Genomic DNA, 21,745 nt, shown 5'->3' with positions numbered 1-21,745 from the left:
TTTGAAAAAGCTGCTGCTCTGTCCCCTGACCCAAATTACTCTCATTTGTGGCAATTTTCTGTCATTCTCCAGAGCCAGGGAAGCTGTCATCTGAGCACAGGTCAGCACTGAATCTGTAGCAGAAATTCAAGACTTGGGTCATCATTGCATTGTATCAATCAGTGCTCTGGGATTTGCTGTGTGCTCAGTAATGGCAATGTTTGCAGCATTGATCTGTCAGTTTCCCTGCGGGGAACAAGTCAACAGGAAATATTTCTTGCTTTGCTTACATCCAAAGCCTTGTCTTGTAGCTCCAGGGCAATGTTTTTTGGCTGGTTTTTCTCCTGTGAGGTGGGATTGACAGCTTGGGTTGCAGATAGAGGGGGAAGGAGCTGTGCCCAGAGCAGAGCAAGGGGAACGAGGCAGAGCTGTGGCCATCTGGCTTTGCTTGATCCTCAAGCCATTCTGGTGGGGTTCAGATCTTCCACGAACACATTGCCCACTCAGCTCTTCTGGACCAAACTCTGATAGGAGCACATTCAGCTACCACTGACCCTGTGGATCCCTGACCATTTTGGCACTGAGCTCTAAAGATATTTGGGTATTTTAACTTCTCCCGTGGTCAGTTTGGTTTGGGCACCTGATGCACTGATCTCCATAGGAACAGAGTCCATGTGAAAAACACTCACCTGGTTCCTGCTGAGTGCTGGGGTGAGACAGCCCAGTTTAGAACTCCTGCCCCATGGGATTAAAATATACTGACATGGCATTTTGGCTGCTCAGGGATTGGCCTGATGAGTTCCCAGCAGTAGTGGAAACATCCTGCATCTGCCATGGGGAGGAGTGCTTTCCTGGGACAGCCAGTTCCCATTTTGGAAATTGACCCCAGTGCTGTGGGTTCCCCACCCTCCTCCTTCCCTTCCTGCAGGAAGTGCCTGTGGGTTTTCCAGTGGTGGAACAGGAAAAAAGTGGGGATCCTGTTTACCTACCCACTGAGCTGCTCATATCTGTTTCAAACTCCTCCTTGTCCCACGCTGCTCGTGGCGGTGGCACCTCGATTGTCACTGTCCTGTCCCTGCTGTGCCCCCTGCAAAGAGCTCCTCCATGAGTTGGAGACCCCAGCACTGATTCCTGTGTGACTGGGACATGAAAATAACAGCTTGGTCACCCAGAGACTGTTGAGTCTTGGGACTGGAGGGCATGAGAAGGGTGTTTATTGGCACTACAATGGGCAAAACGCCTTCTGTGTTAGATCCTAATAACATCCCATGCAATATCAGCTCCCTGCGAGGTGTCAGGTGGTGTCTGGAATGTGGAGGTTTGGTGGGACTCCTGTAAAGCCTCAGCTGGGTTTGTTATCTTTCACTAAAACATGAGAGGACATCGGGCAGGGGCTGTTTTATTGTGGGCATCCTTTGCTCTTGTTGGGATGTCTGAATTCTCCACTGGGGCAGAAGCCAGGAGGATGAGACATGGAGCTGAGAGTGGGGAGGGTTTGCTGGTGGAAATGCTTACTGTGAAGGTGAAGGAGAGACTGGAGCTCTCCCTTTGAGCAGGATGCACACACTGCAGGAGCTGGGTGAGCAGTGCAGCCTGCCCTGGCTCTGGGAGACCTCAGCAACAAAAACCTCTTCAGATTTGGCACAATTTGTGGTGTGCAGAGCGATGGTGTAAAACACTGCCTTGGGGGCACAGGTGTTTAACCAGAACAAAAGAGGCAGCAGCTTGGGAGTGTATTTGCTTTGGGAAAAACGGTGTACCTGTGCTCATGCATCCCCTGGGACATGCACAGCTCTGGAAAGCAGCAGGGCTGTCAAGAGCATGTGGGGACACAGCCAGGGTGGCCTTCTGTGAGACTGCTGGTGGCAGGGAGCTCTTTGTGCTGTCGTTATCTCTGGGCAGCGAGTTGTTCCCCTGGGGTTTGGGGACAGTAGCAGTGGCTTCATGGAGCTTTTTCCCCTGCCAGCCTGGGTGGCTGTTGCTGCAGAGGCACTCAGCCTGGAGCTAGGGTGGCTGGTGGCTTGCTGGGCATGGAGGAGCCCAGGCACCCAGCGAGTCACTGCAGTGCTGCATCCAGTTGAAAGGAGCCCCTGGGCAGCAGTGGTGGCAGCTCTGGGTGGCAGAGGGCTGATCTCGGGCAGCAGAGGGTTTGAGGGAGGTGCAGGGACCAGGATTGGTGTCAGGCTTTCCTTGGGAAGGCACAGTGCCCCTGAGGGGTGTGTGTTGCATTCCTTCAATATTCAGTGCTGCAGCATCCCAAGAGCAGCACTGCTGTGCCCTGCCTGGTGAACCTGGTGACAGGGACAGTGTACCCACCCTGTCCTGCATCCTCAGAGCAGGATGCCAGGGACCTGGGCATGTTCCCAGCCAAATCTGCTGCTGTCTGAACTGGGCTGAGCCAAAAGCCTGGCTCTGGCCATGCATCCCTGACCTGCTGTAAGCAGGACAAGGTGCCCCGAGCAGGGAGAGTGGCATTGCCAGCAGGCAATGAGTAGCACTTACTCTATTTAATTAAATTTGGGAGGCTTTTTTTTATGGCCTATTTTAATTTTTTTTTTTTTGGGCAGTTGCTTAACTGGGAAAGTAAGCTGGGGAAGAGAAGCTGTCCTTGTTTAAAAGGGTCTACCCTTAGCCCATGAATCTGGGCCAGACCTACTGGTACATGCTGGTGCTTTGTGTAGCCCTGGCAAGGAAAACAGGCATAAATATCACTTTATAGCTGTTCTGCTTTGCTCCATGCATCTGGATCAGTGTCTCTCTCCCTCCTAATCGGGTTAGTTTGCTTTTGATCTACCTCTGTTAAGGAAATCTAAACTGATTTAGCTATTCCCATCCATTTTCCATTTGCCTGATGGCTCTTTCCACAAGGCTGTCTCAGCTCTACCCTAATTACTGTTGAGTTGTCTGATGCTGTAGCAGGTGACACTCTGCTGTAGAACTTTGTAAATCTTAAGCAATATTCACTGGGAATTTTTTTGGCAGATGTTTTGTTTCATTTTTGGACAGATTGGTTTTAAATTGGCAAATGCACTAGGCTTAAGAAAAAGACAATTGCTCCTAGCTGCCAAAAAGAAAACACTAATTATCAATCATGTTTTATTGAACCTCTGTTGAACTGATTTGCTGTAGAAAACACAATTTTCTTGTACTCTAGCTTCAGGACATCTGATTTTTTAGAGTTCTGTTCTCTTGATAGCAGTGATCTATGCTACAGCATAGAAGAGAGGAAAAAATTAGCTCAGGATTAAAATCTGTGATGTCTTGGAATTTTAATCACCTGGTTTTAGGGACATAAGCCCATTTTCTATGCTGATGTGCCATAAAATCACTGCAGATGCATCCTCCTTGTCACTTCTGCATGAAGAGCTCATCCCTGCATGTGATTTACAGCACTCCCAGCCACAGCAGAGTGCACTCAATGCCGTGGCTTGTTTGTTTTCTCTCAATAGGCCCCACTTCCAATGCTGTGAGACAAGATAAGAACACTTTGGGGAAATCTCAGTGTTCCTGCCTTGCTGTGGGGCTTGGCTGTGCTTCCTGTGACTCGGAGCAGCAGCAAAGCACCAACTGCCTCTGGAGTCACCCACGTTTTTTAAAGGGAAAATCGTTAGGTAAACCAGGTGTTTAATGAGTTATTATCCACCCTGGTTACTTGTGATGTCTAAAATGTCTCCCACTGTGCCCCTGGTGTCTGTAACACACTCAAACTGACCACTGGCACAGGCAGGGGAGGCAAAAGGGCATCTTCCCAACTGGCTCATATAGCCCCTTCCCAACTGCAGACTGGGTTGGTTTTTCTCTTGGGATAAACCCAGCTGAGCAGTTTTTATCCAGCTGTTTTTCTTGTCAGAAGGAAGCACCATCCATGATGAGAGATGCTGTGCCCTGTGTGGTGTGGACACGTGGGAGCTGGCCAGGAGTGTGGCCAAGTAGGACTGGTCAGTGGGTCAGTGTAGCCTGGCCCCTGTCCATCACTGCTGGCCTTTTAGTGCTGGGAATGTGCTTCAGCAACAGCAAATTTCTCCTTTTTTTCCAGCAAGACTGGGGAAAGGAAGATTTCCAGCCAAGGAGCTGGGAAACCTTGTCATTCAAATCTAGTCCACTCTCTGAAGGAGCTCCTTGATTTTAAATACTCTGGGTGGGGGAAGGAGGGATCAGATGGTTGCATCTCAAAAAAAAGCATCTCAAAACTGCTGACAGTGTAAGCAGCTCCTTGTTAGAGCTCCTGTTCCATTCCCACCCTTTGAAGAACCTCCTTTTAATGCTCTTGGGATTTTACTGCTGAGTGAAACCCAAGGGAAGGTTTGTGCATCTTGCTGAGCTGCTCTGGGGCTCAGGTCTGCCTGAATTCCCATCTGACCAGGGCTCTCCTTGCTGGTGCTGGGGAGGAGGAGGTGGTGGCTTTGCCTTGCCTCTGTCCCCTCTTCAGGGTGACTCTGCAGTTCCCAGCTGCTGTGATTTGCCTGAGTGTGCTGAGCTTTCCTCTCTGCCTTTATGGGTGCATTGTTTTGTAGGCTCTCTGGTGCACATGTTCCTCTTAATGTCTTTGTTGTGCATCACAGGCACAAAACACCTCAAGCCAATCTGGTTTGTTGTGTAGAGAAAGAGCTCCTGAGGAGCTGATGTGGTGGAAGAGGCAGCACCAGCTGTTCCTCTGTGTGTCCTTCAACCCAAAAGGGGGTGGTGGTGATGTGTGGAGAGCTTGGCACAAAAACATGTCCATCCCTGAGCTGTAGGTTGCACAAATGATGCAATTTATGCAATCAGGGCCCATTTTTTGCTGGTGATCCCCTTCTTCCCAGGTGTGCTGGATGGAGGGAAGGTTACAGTCCTGCTGGGATGTGGGGCCAAGCTGGGGTTACAGCTGTGGGAGGTGGCAGCAGCCAGGGCAGGAGATGTGTGCAGCCTTCATGTGCTCACTTTTCAAAGGGGAACAGCTAGAATTTGGTTCAGGGTTTGTAGGTCAGGTTTCCATTATACAACTGTGCTGGTTGCAGCTGCTCATGTGAAATGCAGACCTGGTTGGGTGCTCCTTGTGGGGTGAGCTCCTTTCCCTGGGAAGGATTCTTTATGGTCAGATGGACCGAAGAAACAGGATTTCTCTGCTGTAGCATTAATTGGGTGCTGATAGAGGGTTGGAGTGGGATTGCTTCAGTCTGTGAAACATGGGAAACGTCTTGAAAGCATTTTTTACAAAGAGCTGACTGGAAAAATAGCAATTTTCTTTAAACCTGTGTTTTTCCCAGACAAAGGTGAACCAAAAACAGTTGGGGAGGGATCTTGTGCTTGATCACAGATCTAGCAATAAGGATCAGATCTCCTCCATCTCCCAAAACACACACAAGTGCTCTTGGCACAGGTCACCCTGAGCAGGGGGGTCTCTGCCATGCCTTCAGGACTGGACTTACGTGAGGAAGGTCATACCTCTGGTTTAGTGAGTGAGAGTACAACCCTCCCACTTCATTCCACACAGGATGAAATGGTCCATGATGTCTCCAGGAACCAGAGCTCTTGGATTCCTGTCCTTGGCATGGTCTGTAGGAGCCCTGTCCCCTTGGCTTGCCAGCCCCAGTGCTGTTAATGAAGGGATTGATCTCAAAAATGTGTTCAGTAGGATGCTGCAGGCCTCTTCTGCTGGCTGTTGGCTGGCAGAAGAACAGCAGAAGCTGCCAGAGCTGCTGAGTTACACTCAGTGCTGGAGATGCTGAATTTTGGGGTTAGGAGCAGGGGGAAGCAGGGCAGTGCTGTGTCCAGCCAAGCAATGGCACGTCTCCCCATTCCTGTGCATTCCCAGTCCCCTCTGCTGTCACTGGGATCCACCTCTGCCACCTGTAATTAGTGCTGTCAGCAGAGCCGTGCAAGCAGCCACTTCAGCGTTAATTACTTTAATGAACTTACCAAGGTGGGTTGAGCTACTGAAGCATTTTGTTGTTACTGTAAATGTTCAAGTCAAAACATTAGACTGCAGAATCAGGGGGGAGATGACACAAAGCTGGAGCCTGGCTTTCCTCTTGTCTTAATGCTCAAAATCGAGGTTGTTTGAGTTAATTTGTAGTGTGTTCTCCTCAAGCAGCATGGCAGGAGAGAGTGAGGAGGTTCTCTCCCCCTTTACTCCTCGGTGTAAGGGATGCAGTGAGCTCAGGGCAATCTGCCACTCAAGCCCAGGAGATGGATGTCACCACTGCTGCACTGTAACAGCTCTAAGGTGGTCCATGGTGCTCAGGCTCTTGTAGTGCTAAATATGTAATGAAAAACTCCCCGATGAGAGGGATGTGCTGGTGAGGGAGCTCTCAGAAGCAAACAGGATGGGATGAAATGGCTCATTAACAACACTGGGTTTAGTACAGAAATAAGCAGAGTTTTCACTGCTGCTGGGAGGAGAATGGTCCTGCTGTTGCTAGTGGCAAGACTTAATGGGGAATTTTAATGGCTGTTAATTATTTTGCAAACTGCCGTTTTATTGGGAAATGTGATATACTTTGGCAAAATGAAGCTGTTCTCCACTGGTGCAGAAAGGGAAACTAGAACTCCTCTGAGCTGCCTCTTGCTGCAGAGGCTGGGGGAGGAATTTCACTTGCAATTCTGATGTGGAGACTTGGTCTTTCATCCCAGGACAAGAGTCTTCTCACAGGTATGAAGGGAGAGAAGTCAACAGATGGTTGCACTTGAGGATCTTAAAAGTCTTTTCCAGTCTTAGCAATTCCATGGTTCTAAGTGGGATGTACTGTGCTCTCTCTGCTCCCTGCTGTTGCCTGTAACTCCTTGTTCCCAGCATCAAGGAACTGGGGCTTCACTGTTCAGAGATAAGTGGGGTGCTTTAAACCTGGGTAAGAGCTGCAGGAGTGATGTAGTTTTTAATTTGGTGGTCTAAACTAGGTATTTTGCTAATATATATATATATAAAAGAATATAATTATATAACACGTAATATGATATATTTATATAATTATAATAATAATAAGCTCACTGTGTAAGCACAAAGCAATGCATTAAAAATAAATAAATCAGTGTATGCACAGAGACTGAAGTGCTCATCTCACATCAGTGACCTTAGAAGCACTTTCTGGAAGAGACTTTCAGCTCTTTTCCTCTTTATATTAAGTAAAAGGCTCCCAGACTGCCCCTGAAGGCTGGCAAAGTCCTGAGCTCACACCCCTAGTCTGAGCTGCTGTAGTTTGGAGCTCTCATTCCCTGAGGAGCATCCCTATTTCACTGCCAGGACATGGAGGGGGGAGCAGCTTTTCTCTCTCTGCACAGCACTAATCTGAAGGGGTTTGCTGAGTTCAGGCTGTATTGTGCAGATGAAAGACTGAAGCTGATGGAGATGGCTTTTGAAAGTGAGGTGAAAAAGGAAAGTGCTCTGAGCCCTGTGCTCAGTTCTTTCTTTTCTGCATCAAAGTGCCGGAAGCTCAGCAGAGGCGAGCTGGCAGCAAAAGCTGTCCTCAGTTCACTTGAGGCTGCACTTTGGTGTCTGTGCACAGGGCAGGGGTGGGTGAAGACAGCCGGTTGAGATCTTTTTTTGCCTTTCTGAAGTCTAAATGACCTGTCAAGCTCTAGATCTGCCTCCCCCGGGCCTCCCAGCAGCCCCAAAGCTGTATTGCATCACCCAGCCTGGGAGCATCATCTTCTGCTTCTCGAGGTGGTGGCGAGCAGAGATCACATGGAGCTTTTGGCAGGAGTTGTTTGAGAGAGTTTTCAACTTTGTGTGATGGAGCAGGTGAGATGATTATTAAAACAAGGTGGTCTGTGTGCACAGCACCCAACAGCCAGGTTATAGACCAAGCCAGGTTGTTTTGACCAAATTTGAAGGCCTTTTTGCAGTCTCCATCTCATTTATTGTAAGCATTATTGTAGCTGTGAAAAACCAGTATTTCTGCCAAGCTCAGGTGCTAACTTTTGATTCAACTCTCAAACTCCTGAGCTGGTTTCCATGCAGTGCTGAATGCCTCTGGTGATGATGTTCACAGATAAACTCTCTTGGTTTCTCTGACAAGAGTTTGTTGGCCACCAAGGGACACTGGACTTTGGGGCTTGCTTTGGGATTGGAGGTGTTTGAGCTGGAGAGCAAATTTGAATGCACTGCTTTGTTAGTAGAAGAAATTGTGGACTCTGATTTGTCTGTGTGACAGGTGCTGAAGTGAAGGTTGAAAGAGCAGTGGTTGGAAAATCTGGGGGAATAGTGAGATTTGATCAGCCCTTAAAAATTGCAAACTTCTGGGGCTTGGGGATATGAGAGTAGAGATAAAAAAAGAGCTGTGAGCACCGAGGCTTCAGCTGCTTTGGCCAATTGCTCTTGGCTGAACAACAGAAAGGATGAGGGAGAGTAGAGTTTTCTTGTGCTTAAAGGGCAGAGCTGGCACAGCTGGGACTCAAGGGCAGTGTGACAGCTGTGCCATGGACTGTCACTGTGACCTTGGCAAAGAAAAGTCCCTGAGCCTCCAGAGCCTTGGTCTAACTTGGGCTGAGACGTCACAGCTGTGAAACGAGGAAAAACTGATTGTAAAATCCCAGGAGACAGCCTGGAGCTCACTGCACTAACAGCAGCAGCACTTTGGGAGATCTCTGGATGGAAGGTGGTGTTGAAATTCAGTTCTCTGAAATGTGTAAAATTTGCTGCTGAATAATTACAGGTTGCAAAAGCAGAAGGATTGCTAAGGATTGCCAGTGCTTCTCTGGTAAAGTTCAGGCTGCTGCTAAACTTCTGTGAAAGCTTTTTCTGTAATTTTTTTTTTTTTAATGAAACCATGTTCTGCCTTTATCTGACATTAAAAAAGGTGGGAGGTGATTTTCTGCTTTTATAGTCATTTCCCTTCCCTCACTGCATGGCAATTTCCAGTTAGAAACAGTGCTGAGGAGCAGAGGGTGAGGTTTTAGCAGATTACTCTTTAACTGCTGGTGTGTCCCTTGTGGTCTCCTCTGTGGGTAGTGGTGTGAGACACATCTGGGCTGGCAGCTGTGGCTGTGTCACACCCAGCTTGGCTGCCCTGGGCTCTCTGCCCACCTTGGCCTCGTGGCACCCTGGCTCAGGAATGCAGCCTTCCGTGGGAGCAGACCTGAGGGTGTGACGTGGATCTGTAGCTCTTAGAGATCTTCATCCCCAGTGTGTGCATCCTAAATGAAAAGCAGACAAAGCTGGAGGTGGGGAGAAAGATAACGAAGCAGTGTTGGTTGAGGTCAGAGTAGAGAAGGTAGTGAAACAGCCAGAGCAGATGGAGAAAAGGGACCAGGGCTCTCTGAAGCCCAGGGTGTGGTTAGAGGCAGAACTGGAGTCTCTGAAGTGTGGCAGGCTGAGGAGGAGGAGAGCCTGGTGTGCTGTGAGCTCCTGGGATGTGCTCAGCAGGCTGTCACTGCAGGGAATTATTTGATATTAACCCAGGGCAGTTTGAAAAGCAGATCTCTATTTCCCCACCCTCCACCACAACCTCTTTTCCGCTACCCTAAGTAGAAAGTTTCCTGTTTTATAATTGAGACTCTTACAAACATTCACGTGGTTCAGGTCACTGTACAGCTGCTCAGCTGGGGCCATGGGATGCCTGAAACACGAGCTGAGGCAGAGGCTGTTGGCTCTGGAACCTAAGAGCATTTTCAAACGGCAGTAGGAACTATTTCCTGCTGCACAGAGCACACTGGAGTATCCTCTTGCAGATCCTGGCAGTCTGGCTCTGCGTGGAGGTTGGAGGGACATTGCAATTCTGCTCCTCTGATCACCTGTTATGTTATTGTGGTAATGTAGCTGGGGAAGTTCTTCATGGACTCAGACAGCTGCAGAAGTTTCCCTCCTGACACCATTGCTCCCTTTTATCTATCAACTTCTTAGGCTGTCATTTCTATTAAAGCCAATTAATTTTTTATGATGCATTTCCTTTTTGGTACCCTGAAAGACTTAATTTCTAATAAGCTTGTTACAGACAGGTGCTGACTGCTGCATGTCTCAGGAGATGGATTTTGGTCTGACACATCAAAAGTTGTTTCTGAACACGTATAGAAGTGAGATCCTCTGTGCTGCTGAGATAAAAGGCATGTGTTGATGTTGTGTTGTCTGAATGGGTTTGCACGTGTTGTCATGAAGTCCAAGAAGTGCTTTTTGTAGGAGGAAAGCTGGAATTAGCCAGAGGAGTAGGAGAGCAGGAGGTCCTGGTTGAGTTACTGACCCTGCAGGTGCCCTTTGTCTTGCTCTGCCTGGGAAATGTGTTGCTCACTTGCTTGGACCCACCAAACCCAAAATTCTAGGTGTGAACTCGGAGATGGGGGATGCAGGTGCTGGAGAACATGACTGTCCATCATCCCACACCTTGTGCTGTTCCCTGCTCAGGCCACTGACTCGTGTGGCTTCAGCCTCAGTGGGACCATTTCCTCTGTGAACTATCACACCCTAAAAGCCAGCACTGCTCTGCTGGCTGCCAAACTCCTGAGTCATCCTGGGGAAACTTGGCCTTGGGATGCTTGGTCCTTGTCTCCTGAAGTCTGAGTTAATATATTTTTTTTAGTACTCTTTAAATCAGGACCGTTCAAATAACTACTCTGAAAAGCCTCGTAAAGAGACAAGAGGCTCTTTGGCAGCCCAGGTGTTCCTGTCACAGAGATATTGGGGAATCTGCTTTCCTGGCTCCCTGCCCACAGCAATCCTGCTGAAGGCAGCTGAGCCCAAAGGTTATATAAAACACTCATCCCTTTCAAATCCCATCATCTGTTTAAAAACCATCCCAAAGTGATTTATTTATTCTTCCAATAACAGATGACAAATGGGAAACCAAGGAAGTAATCTTTGACTTTAATTTTGCTCTATGTACTTAACATTTCCAGCGCAGACCAATTTCACTGTTAGTCTGACAGGAGAAGAGGATCAGGATACTTTTGAATATGACAGTATTCCTTAGAAAGGTGTGTCAGATGGCAGCACCCTCTAATGTTTATTTTTCCCATTGAAATAAATTTGGCTTTGTTTCTGCTGTGCCCTTTGAGCACTGTGGCTGCAGATGTGACTCTCACACTTCCTTATCCCAGTAATCCCAGGTGGGTGGCAGCCATTAAAGAAAGATGCTTTATCATCACTAGCACTAAGTGGATTATCAGAGCTTGAAGCCCTGCATGCGGAACAAGAAAAATGTGGGATGCAGAAGGGTGGGGGGGCCAGGCTGTGGCTCATCTATCTGAGAAGCACATGGAGGCTGTGCCTTTGTAGAATTCCTCCCTTTATAGAATTCCTCCCTTTGTAGAATTCCTCTTGTTGCTCTGGTGCTACAGCAATGGATAAGGGTCAAAGCATAAAACAAAAATCGATTGAAATATGTACAAACAGGGGGAGAGAGAATGGGACCCTGTGCATTAAATAAATATATGACTTGCTGTCAGAATAAAACCTGTATGAGCCCAGCCCCTAACCCTGCAGGACTCCTCGGGGCTGAGGAGGGCTGTGCCCTAAGTAAGAAGCATCAAAGTCAGAAATAGATTTTCCTTGAGAGAAGCTGCACCTGGGCTGAGCCTAGCTGCCTGCAGTGTCCCTGCCCGTGTGAGTGTGGCACGAAGCAGATGGGGCTCTGCTGGCCTCGCTCCAGACTTCCCAGATTTTGTGGATATATTAGAAGCAGTGTGTGTGCCCGGCTATAAACTGGGTGGGAAGTGTTTAACAGGCTTTGAACCTTGCCGAGAAAGCTCAGTGATCAATCAGGATGGGATGTCTCGGTCGCTGGCTCAGCAGGCAAACTGGGCCATATTTATTTTTAGGTGTACTATGTGTTTGAAGCTGTCTGAGTGCTGCATTTCGCTTTCTGAGGGGTTTTTCTGCCTTTCAAAAAGCTTCAGGGAGCTGTGGAGTTTATCAATGGACCAGCATGGGCTATCAGTTGTACATTGCAGGGAGTGGAGGATAAGGCTGAGTGAGTTCATCCTGTTATTGCTCAGAGTGTAGATATGCAGTAAAATGTGAATATCATTGTATGCCGTGCTAGGAAGCTGGCAGAGGGCTCACAGCTTCAGTGCTGTTTTCCTGGCATTGTTTCTCCTGTGTAATAAATATCCCTGCAAAACCACAGCAGTAAACATGCAGCTTTGAAGTAGCTGAGCCCATCCATAGTCCCATGCCTGGCAGGCTGGGATCAGTCTTTCCAGACGTTTGCCAACACCCCTGTGTCTATGTCACTACAAATAATGCTGGAAGGAGCTGCTTCTGCTACATTGGGTCTCTGACTAAAGCTACATTTGGGTGAAAGGAACTTGAAGCAAAAAAATATTTTATTAACCCAGGTGAAACTTCATTTTGTTCAGTGAAATCACGTGGGAACATGCAGAAATTATTTTACTGCCATAGCAACCCCACCTTTTAAAGGTGGCCTGAAAGTGCCTAGCTCACCAGAAGGTGAACTAGAAGAGTTTTAATGACTTCAAAAAGAAATTGTTGAGTGTAAAAGGTGGAGATAAACCTGGATTTTTAAAAAGTAATGGCCTGTGTGTGTATGTAAACTTGGAACACACAGGTAAGCCTGCTTGCCAATAGAGACAGTTTGCCAGTATATATATTTTTGGGAGGAATCAAGACCTCCTATCAGGAAGGTGTCTGTTGGGTTTGGCTTTTTTTTGCCCTCCATGGTATCCATATCAGTTCCAGTTGGCTTTCCCTCTTATGAGTTATTAATGCTTGAGGTATGCAAGTGCTTGCTATAGATGGGAGTGTAATAGTATCCAGAATTTTATGGTGTAGCTTATTGACTTAGGAGAAACTGTACTAACAAAGGCTTTTTTTTTTTTTTCCTTCATCTGGTTTAGGAACTCTTCTGGAAAAGCTGCTTCTAGTGTAAACTCAGTGGGAAGTAACACCAATAAAAACTAATAGCACTGTAATATCTCTTCAGATGGGAGTCGATTGCCCCATGTTGAATTTTCCTTAGGACCTTTGCAGTGTTGTTTTTGCCTTTCCCCTGCTTTTTAGTTTTTGGGGAGAATAAGTGAGGCTGGGAGGAGAGGGAGCTCCTGAGAAGCGGTTTGCTGTGTTTGGGGTGGAGAATCTTTCTAAGGCTGCTCCAGGCCATCTCATGCAGGGCAGCTCAAAACCGAGGCTGTATTTTCACAGCTGTTGTGGGAGCTTTTTCCATTTAACACAGCACAGATGTGAATGATAAAATATAAATTGAAGATTAATGTACACCATCTTGGTGTGTGAGAGCTTCAATTATAGGCAGAGCAAGGAGAATAATGGAAAATACATTTGAGCGATTGCTCAGTTAATATAATTTGCAATGAATTATTCACAACAATTTGTTCACCCAGCTCTTATTGTAATCATTTTCATTCCTTCATTCGGAGCTGCTTCCCACAACTTGTGCTTGACACGTAATAAAGAATCTCCACGCAGCCAGCCCCTGCTCCCCACCTGCCTCCTCCTACGTGCAGCGCCCAGATCTGACAGAGCTCAGCGTTTTTGGCACTGAGCTCTCTAAGAAGTTAATCGTAGTGTTAGAGTGGAGGCTGATGTGACCCCGAAGAGCCCCTTCTGCCAGGCTCAGGGGTTTGCAGAGGACTCCTTGCCATGCTGTTCCATGGGCAGATGGGGGGATTGTCCTTCCTCAAGAGGAGGCTGAGGCTTGAGCTGACAGAAGGCGATCAGCTGGCACTGAGTGATTAATCTGTGTCCTTGGGAGATGAAATGTTTGCTTCCTACCTGTGCAGCATCAGTCATGCCTGGAGGTGGGGGAGAAGGTGTTGGGCTCTGCAGAGAAGTGTGTGACAGCGGCAGGGCTTGAGGAGAGAAGCATTTGGCACGCTCAGGTCTCTGTCCCTTGTGTTGTGTGTGAAGCAGCAGAGCAGAACAGTGGTGCTGTCACAGCTGAGGGCTCGGCTTCCAGCACTGCAGAGCATCACAGTTGTGCCCCTCTTTCCTATTCTTAAAGCACTGGACAACCCATAAATGCACATTTCCCCTGAAGTTTATCAGAAAAGAGGAGCTGCTCTCCCTGGCTGTTTGGGAAGGGCTGTTCCTGGTTAGTGGGCATGGGGAAGGTGTCCATGTCCTTCCTCCGTGTGCCTCTGCAGCTCACAGGGAGCAGGGAGGGGTGATGAAGCTGCTCTTTGCCATTCCATGCCCTGCTGCTGGGCAGGAATGGGACTGTGTTCTGCTTGAACTTGGGGTGCTGGGTAGGAATGGGATGGTGTTCTGCTATGAACTTGGGGTGCTGGGTAGGAATGGGATGGTGTTCTGCTATGAACTTGGGGTGCTGGGTAGGAATGAGGGCTCATTGCTGCCTGACCTTGTGTTCCCCTACCAAGCCCTGAAATGCAGATTTCAGCTTTGGACTGGTCAGAAAGGAGTCTGATCTCTTCTTCTTGCCTTTTTTTTCTGGACTCATTTATACCACATCCATACCTAGCTTCATTACCTGACTTTTTAGTGCCCTTTTCTGGTGTCTGTGGCTGTCAGTCTTCAGTGTGTTGGGAGACAGTGGGAAATAAGGCCAGCCTGTCCTGAGGGCAGAAGGGAGTCAAGGGGAGCTGCACTGGGAACATGAGGGCTGCTGCAGGGGTTAGTGAAGAATTCAAAGCTGCTTTAGGGTAAGATTAAAACTGCTCTGAATCTTGGCCCCTTTGGGGCCTCCTACAAGCTCTGCCAAGCTGTGATCACAGTGCCTTCAACACAAAACCCTGTAACAAGCTGGGACTGATGCTGCTGCTTCTTCCCATGGAGAGACAGCACTTACAAGGTTAATTTGCCAGCATCTACTTGTTCAAATCTCCATAATCAGGCAAAACATGATTATGGAGCTGTGTGTCATTAGTACACAATGGCACTTAACTGACTGAGATTGAATTAAAACCCTAATGGCAGAGCATCCAAAGTAAATAAGAGACATCCAGAGCCACTGGTGAATGCTTCGTCTATCACTCAGCTTGGATTAGGAGAGCAAGAGCTCCGGGTTGGCCAGAAACAGTAGAAGCAGAGTCATTAAATTGGATATACTGGCTGAGGTTCAGTGCTCTTATTACTGTTAAGCATGCAAGTGCTGGGGGTGGGTGGGAGTCCGGTGTAGGCGTGGGTTTCCTGCACTGGCCTTTGAGCTGGAGAAAAAAAACAGAGGCTTTGGATTCACTGTGGTGCTGGATGAGTTTTTTCTTTGCTGTATTCTGCTTTTTTTTGCAGCAGTTTCATCGAGCAGGTGTCAATGCCTTGAAGTTATTTCCAGCAAAAGTAAATCCAAGCATTCATTTTGAGTTGGGGGAAACAACTCTGTGATATGAGGTGTTTTATTTCAGTTCTGCTTGGTTTTGCCTTCCTTTGTGATAACGTCAGAGCAGCAGCTTCCAATCAAAATTTCACTTTGCTTTCTATTTGCCTTCCTTGCAAGTGTGTTTTCCAGATCTTTTAAACAAAGCCTCATAAATCATCCCTGATGTCATGGTGGGTGTGTTTTCCATGTTCTGTGTTGGATGCCAGAAGTGCTCTGTCCCCAGGGGCAGCCCTGCAGATGGTTTTCCCTGTGGATAGGCTGGGGAAAGAGCTCTCTCTGACAGTGGGACAGAGCTCAGAGGCTGCAGGAGTGAGCAGCCTTGCAGTGGTTTTGATTGCCAGCTCTGGGCATGGTTATTGCCCTTTTAGCTCTGTCAGTGTTCCTTATTGGGCAGCTCTGGTTTCACTCAGGGCTCGCATCCCTGCCATCAAATCAGATGTGACGTGAATATCTGTTGCTGCTCTGGCCCTGGGGAGATGATTATGAACCTCTGGCTTGTGCTGTCAGTGACATTTGAGGTAGGAAAAGCATTAGGTAGTGAAATCTCTGGAGGAAAAGCAGGGAATGAGCAAGCAAACAACAGAAGATGGGTATGGATCATCAAGATCTGTCAGCAGTGTTGAATTTGAAGTGTTTCTGGTGTTGCTATTAATTTATTACCTCTGCCAACCTTGTTGCTATTGCCCTGTGCAAGACCTGTACCTCAGAGCAAACTTTGTTTTTCACCTAGGGGCTAATGACTTTTCATGTGTTTTGGAAATTTGCATTTTAATGGAATAAATCCTACCCTTTCCCCTCAAAGCAGTGATTAAAAACTAAAGCCTCTGGGAAGCTTTCTCCAAACACCCAGCAGCTCAAGTGAAGTGTCCAAAGCAGCCCTGGTGTATTTTGATGTGGTAGGGCACTGAATGTATTTGGTTTTTTATCATGGATAGATTACTTCTTGAGACAAGACCTCATCCCTCTCCCAGTGGGAGGGATCTCTCTCATGGTTGTAACTCGGGACCCCAAAATCCCCTCTGAGCTCTCCTGGGCTGCAGAGTGCAGAGGTTGCACTCAGGCATTGTGCAGCACACGGTAAAAATGGAGCCTGTTCCAGCACAGTTGTATGAAAATTTTAATTGTATTAACAGTCTCCTTTGGAAGGAGGTTGAGGGAAAATTGTGTGCTGGTGCTCTCTGCTGGATAAACCCAGGAAGGCTCTTCTCCCGCTGCGGTGACAAGGCAGTGCTGGGCTTGTGGCTCCTGCAGCTCTGCTCACACTGATGGTGTGGGTTGAGTTGTTTGAAGTGGTCAGGGCTGGCTGAGAGGCAGAGATGTGGCAGGGTGGCTGCTCTGACTCTGCTCTGTCCTTCCCTTGCAGTGTGTTACCTGCTGAAGAGCAACATCAGCCCCGACCTGTGCAATGAGGATGGATTAACTGCGCTGCATCAGGTGAGGCGTGGGAGGAGCTCACACCTCCCTCTGTCTTCCTCCTGCCAAGGTTAAACAGGGAGACCTCCTACATGCCATTGGTTTTTTGCTCAGTTAAATCACCACGTTGTGTTGGCAACCTGGTTTCTTGGGGAGCAAACTGAGATCAAGCCCTTTTCTTGGTGTATCCCAGACTTTATTCAGTGATAATATGAGCTAGGGAGTCAGGTCTGGACTTCACATGTGAACAGCATGTATCCCACCCTTTAATTTTTGTAGGACTGGGGTGTAAAATCTTAGAGCAGATTAACTCAAATTTAGAGACCTTGGCAATCCAGGAATTTTGAAATTGGTTTAAATAAACGATGCACAAGATGCTTGAAGAACCTGCTGCTGCTGCTTGCTGTAGGCTCAGGAGCTTCCAAAGCCTGTATGGGATGGCAGCAGCTGATCACCAGTGAAACACAGACTGGTGTGAAGGTCTGTGGCCTTCTTGGAGCTCTGTGCTGTTTCCATAAGGGTTTTTCTGTTCTTTCTGAGGCACGTGGGACTGGCTGTGCCTGGCAGCTGCCGCCTCCACTGCCACAAACAACAGTGCTGTGGTTGTCACAGGAGCACTCGGGGCTTTCTGGCCACTGCTCCCTGCTGTAAATGCTCCCATTGACTTGGGATTTTGGATTCTTTTGCCAGTCGCCTGCTCTCTTCAAAGCTGGATGAATGTTTGTTTAAAAATGCAAACTGGCTCCTGGAAGAACAAAAGGTCCTCACCACCACCAGCAGCCCCTCTCCAAAGAGATGTTTTCCTGCACACAGAGAAACACTGACAGCCTCCTTGCTTTCCCAGCTAGGCTCTAAAGCCTGGAGAATCCCACCTTGCCCACTGAGAGATTGTGCACTTGGGAGTTTAGGTGGGAGCTTTGCATCCACTTAAATCAGCTGAATCCCTGAGCAGAGAGAAACCCCTGAATGGATACATGAGCATTCCTTCCCGTGAATGTGAATTCCTTCCACTTCTGTGATAGCTTGGCTGTGTGACAGGCAGGACTTTAACCTCCCTTCCATGTGCAAATAGTGAACAAAACAGAAATACCTATTTCTAGGACCCTGGAGGGTCCTTGTCACTTAGCTGCTAAAATGCTTGTTGTGTGTTGGAATTCAGTCCATTAGTGGCCCTTTACTCTCTGCTCAGCTCTGTGGGTTTGCACTAATGCACACACCACAAACAGGCTTCTTGCACAAGGATAAATCTTATTTTAATGTCTTTATCACATGCACACTCATGTCTAGGAGTGAACAAGAGGTGGATCAAAGAGCAAATTCCACCTTCACCAAAGGAAAGAGGTTGGGGCCCTTCTGGCCTGCTGCCTCTGGGGCTACACCCTAAATGCAGGAAGGAAGCTGATATTTTTCAGGAAGTGAAAGGTGCCCTGCAAAGTACCTCATAATTCCAGTTTGTGCCTCTCCAGATAACTGTGGTAGGTAGCGTGAGCTCCTGAGAAGACTTTTGCTCATCACATGCCAGTGTGTGGGATTTTCCCTAAGAAAAGGGAATGTCAGCTTGTCAGCTCATCCCCTGGTATGTGGTTATACTGGTTACATTGAATTTCTGCTAAGCTTGCTCTTGAATATGGAAGACCCAGTGGAATAGAAGCTGTGAGCATGTTTGCTGTTATTCCTTGCTGGTTCTGCCCCCACACCATAAAGCCCTGTGAAACACCAGAGCCCTTTGCTCTGTCCAGTGTAGGTGTTTTGTTTGCATGGTGCCTTTTTGACCTGCTGGTGCTCAGTTTGGAGATGCTTCTTGCCAAACAGTGCAGGATAAAGTAGGTCCCCATGTCCAGGTGCCCTTTATTATTTTACATCTGAGCAGGTATGAGCCCTCATCTTCCCAAAGTTTACAAAACCCCAATCTGTCTGCATTTTTCCCTCACCAGTGCTGCATAGACAACTATGAGGACATAGTCAAGCTTCTCCTCAACCATGGGGCCAATGTCAACGCCAAGGACAACGAGCTGTGGACTCCTCTGCACGCAGCAGCCACGTGTGGTCACATCAACCTGGTGAAGATCCTCATCCAGCAGTAGGTGGCTTTTTGTGTCTGTTCTTTCTGTGGCTCTGATTCTACCCACAGCTTCTGTGGGTGGAAACTGAGACTGCTTGGTACCTCGGGAGATTGCAGCAGTGGTGATTATTCCCTGCTTTCAGGCTGCTCTTGGGGCTCCTCCCTGCTTGGGGGGGAAGGAGGAAGAGCAGAGAGGCTGAGGAGATGATAAAACCCTAGATGACTGAGCTCAGGTTCATAAAGCTTCTGGAGACTGGGCCAAAATTCACCCCTTTTTGCCTGTGTTCTGCTGTGTCTGTGTGCTTGTGGAGCTGTGCTCGCTGGGTGGGCAGAAACAGCAGCAGCCAGCAGGATCCATCCTCAAGCTCCTAAACACCCCTTCAGATCTTCCACCAGCCAAGCAGACAGGGGTGTAGGAGGGCAGCAGTGTGTTTGTGTAACCCAAACACCTGGGTGAACTCTGTGACCTGTCTCACTGGGTCTTAATTAGTGATCAGTAAACTTCCTGTAGTGTTCATTCCCCAGTGGGGACACAGGGTGACTGACCAAGGCCCCAGAGCTCAAGTCTTTCTAGACTTGCCAGCAAGGAAGAGGAAAGCAGGTGTGTTTGAGCTGTTTGATGAGCAGCTGTGGTGAATCCTGCCTGGAGCAGATTGTGTGTGGAGCCCTCTCCTCCCTTTCCCAGCATGTCAGTGCTTTGGGAGCATCAACCTGCTGCCTCCTCGGGGAGGGAGACTTCTCCCTGGGCTGCTGTCATCTGGGAAATGAGCATGGAAAGTTTGGCCCTTCTTTGACTGTATAATGAAGAAGAGGATGCAGTCAAGCATCCTTTGGAGGATGTTCCCACTTGGGTTAGGAAATTTTTGGACGAGGGTTATAAAAATGGAGCAGATGCAGAACACAGTGCATTACTGACTCAGGAAGGAGGCGTATTGTGCTGCCTTTCATCCAGTTCTGGAATTTTTCTTCCCCATTCATAGCTCCACAGCTTTGCTTCAAACCTTTCTTATCTCATACATACCTTGGTGGCATTTGGGCAACTATGAAACCCCAATTAGTTTTTCCTAAGGATTTATCCTGCTGTTTGGCACTGTCTTCTCTAGAATGTCTGAGGTCCTTCCTCTGTTTTCCCCTTGCAGTGGAGCAGACCTGTTGGCAGTAAATGCAGATGGCAACATGCCATATGACCTCTGTGAAGATGAGCCAACCCTGGATGTCATTGAGACTTGCATGGCCTATCAAGGTAAGGAGATTGAGTTTATGTAAAACACAAAAATGGGTCAAAGTGGTACTAAAAATTACTGTTTCTTGGCTCTTGATTTGCCTCTGGAGGATAGCAGAGAGCTGCTCCTGGCATAATTTCTTGGGGTCTGACTCTGTCTAGTTGCTCTGATTCCTAGAGATCATGAGGGTGAAGGATGTGAGCTCTTATCAACCATGATCATAAGTCTTATTTTACTCAGCCAGTGGAGACAACTTTCCAACTCTTCTCTTCCTGACTGGAATTTTCACAGGGATTACCCAGGAAAGGATCAATGAGATGCGAGCTGCCCCGGAGCAGGTCATGATCTGTGACATTCATGACATACTTGCGACTGGACAAGACCTGAACAGGACTGATGCCCAAGGTGCTACGCTGGTGAGTGAAACTGCTGCACCTTCAGTTTTGCTTTCCTTCAGCCCAGAGGTTATGAAACCTGCCCTGGAGCAGGAGTTACACAGAATCAACATGTGCAAGTCACAGAGAGGAGAAATCCCACAGTGAGGAGTTGCAGGATATAACACATCTGCTGACCTGCAGGGAATTGAGCCTCAAAGACCTCCCAGTAACCTCTTGCTTGTCTCTGGTCCTGTGGACTGACTGACTCCCATGGAGGAGATGTGAGGCTCCTCTGGTTTCCATGGAGCAGGATCTGCTGTTGGGCACTCTGGAGACTTTCTGCCTCCTTTCTGCTTTGTGTGGGATCTGGCTCACACAGGGTCAGTGGCTGCTGTGTCTGTTCACACAGGTGGCACCTGACCCTGGGCACAGGAGGGCACCCAGGACAAGTGCACAGCACAAGGCAAGCTGGCATCTGATTTGTCTGGACAGGGACTGAGAAGGCTAAACAATCCTAGTTCTTTTCCCCCTGCAAATGTGTCTCCTAAATGGTGTCTTACAGCAGTCCCAGCTTAGGGAGAGTTCACTAATGAGCTCATCTGTGCTGGGAATTTCACACAACCTTGGTCTTTCAATGCTTGGTTCCAGACAAAAGTGATATAAGGTCCTTGGCTCATGTGTTTGATGGCCAGGCAATGGCAGTGCATTCCAGCTTCTTAATCTAAAGTCACCTTTAGCATATACCAGAAGTGTAAGGGGCAGGCAGGCTCCCTCCAAGATAAGCTTGGATGACTGAAGTTTTTATTGCAGTTAATTTTCCTAATACATTTTTCCCTTTAACAAGGATTATATGCATAAATTCAAGCAGACCTCTTGGCTCCCCCTTTTCTATCACTTCCACGTGGTTCCTTATTAATTCACATGGTCTCTAGAAGGTATGACTGAGTGGCATAAAAATTCTGTGTAATTAATTGAGTTACCAGAAAGCATCAGAATGTATTTCCAGATGAGGTTTTAACTTTGTGTGGTGGAATCCCCATGAAAATTTTTTGAAAAGAGACTTTAATTCTCCTCTTTAGCACAATTGAAATAGGAGGAGCTCTGAATGGAGTTAATCCCTTCAGAGCAGTGCATGGGTCAGTGTTTTGCTCAGAGATGCAACAGCAGACTGCAATTATGAAAACCTTCAGAGACATGAAGTTGGAGGACTAAAAGAGGCCATTATTGATGTCTTTAATGTGGTGGCTGTAGTTGGAAGCCAATATCTGAAAAAACCATGTTCCCTTAACTAAAAGTAGGCAACGTTTAAAATGTTTTTGTTTTTCAAATGGTGATAATAATTATAGAGTGATTGGAAGTGCAATTGCATGGAAAGAGTCTTGACTAAAGAAGGCTGTAAATTTGATCCAAAAAAATTGCATCCACAGCACTTTAGTGGGGAAGAGGAGATGTTCTTCTGGCATGAGGAGTGCAGAG

The 21,745-nt window shown here is 47.7% G+C and overlaps 1 protein-coding gene across 3 annotated transcripts in view; it reads left to right on the top strand.

The window, feature by feature from the left end:
- The window catches only part of PPP1R16B (protein phosphatase 1 regulatory subunit 16B), a 57,621-nt gene that overhangs the window by 27,048 nt on the left and 8,828 nt on the right, over positions 1-21,745 (top strand). For 2 of the 3 annotated variants that reach the window (XM_085079217.1, XM_085079218.1), the window contains exons 3-6: positions 16,558-16,628; positions 18,542-18,687; positions 19,809-19,912; positions 20,184-20,308. In XM_085079217.1, the coding sequence (XP_084935343.1) occupies positions 16,558-16,628; positions 18,542-18,687; positions 19,809-19,912; positions 20,184-20,308 (446 nt within the window). Of the gene's footprint in view, positions 1-8,484; positions 8,553-16,557; positions 16,629-18,541; positions 18,688-19,808; positions 19,913-20,183; positions 20,309-21,745 lie in introns of those variants that run through there. The other variant, XM_085079219.1, reaches the window with a different exon arrangement.

This window comes from Lichenostomus cassidix, chromosome 20 (assembly GCF_008360975.1).
Source record: "Lichenostomus cassidix isolate B80296 chromosome 20, HeHo_3.0, whole genome shotgun sequence".
Taxonomy (NCBI): Eukaryota; Metazoa; Chordata; class Aves; order Passeriformes; family Meliphagidae; genus Lichenostomus; species Lichenostomus cassidix.
The sequence above is the reverse complement of the archived record's forward strand: the minus strand, read 5'-3'. Positions and strand labels throughout refer to the sequence as shown.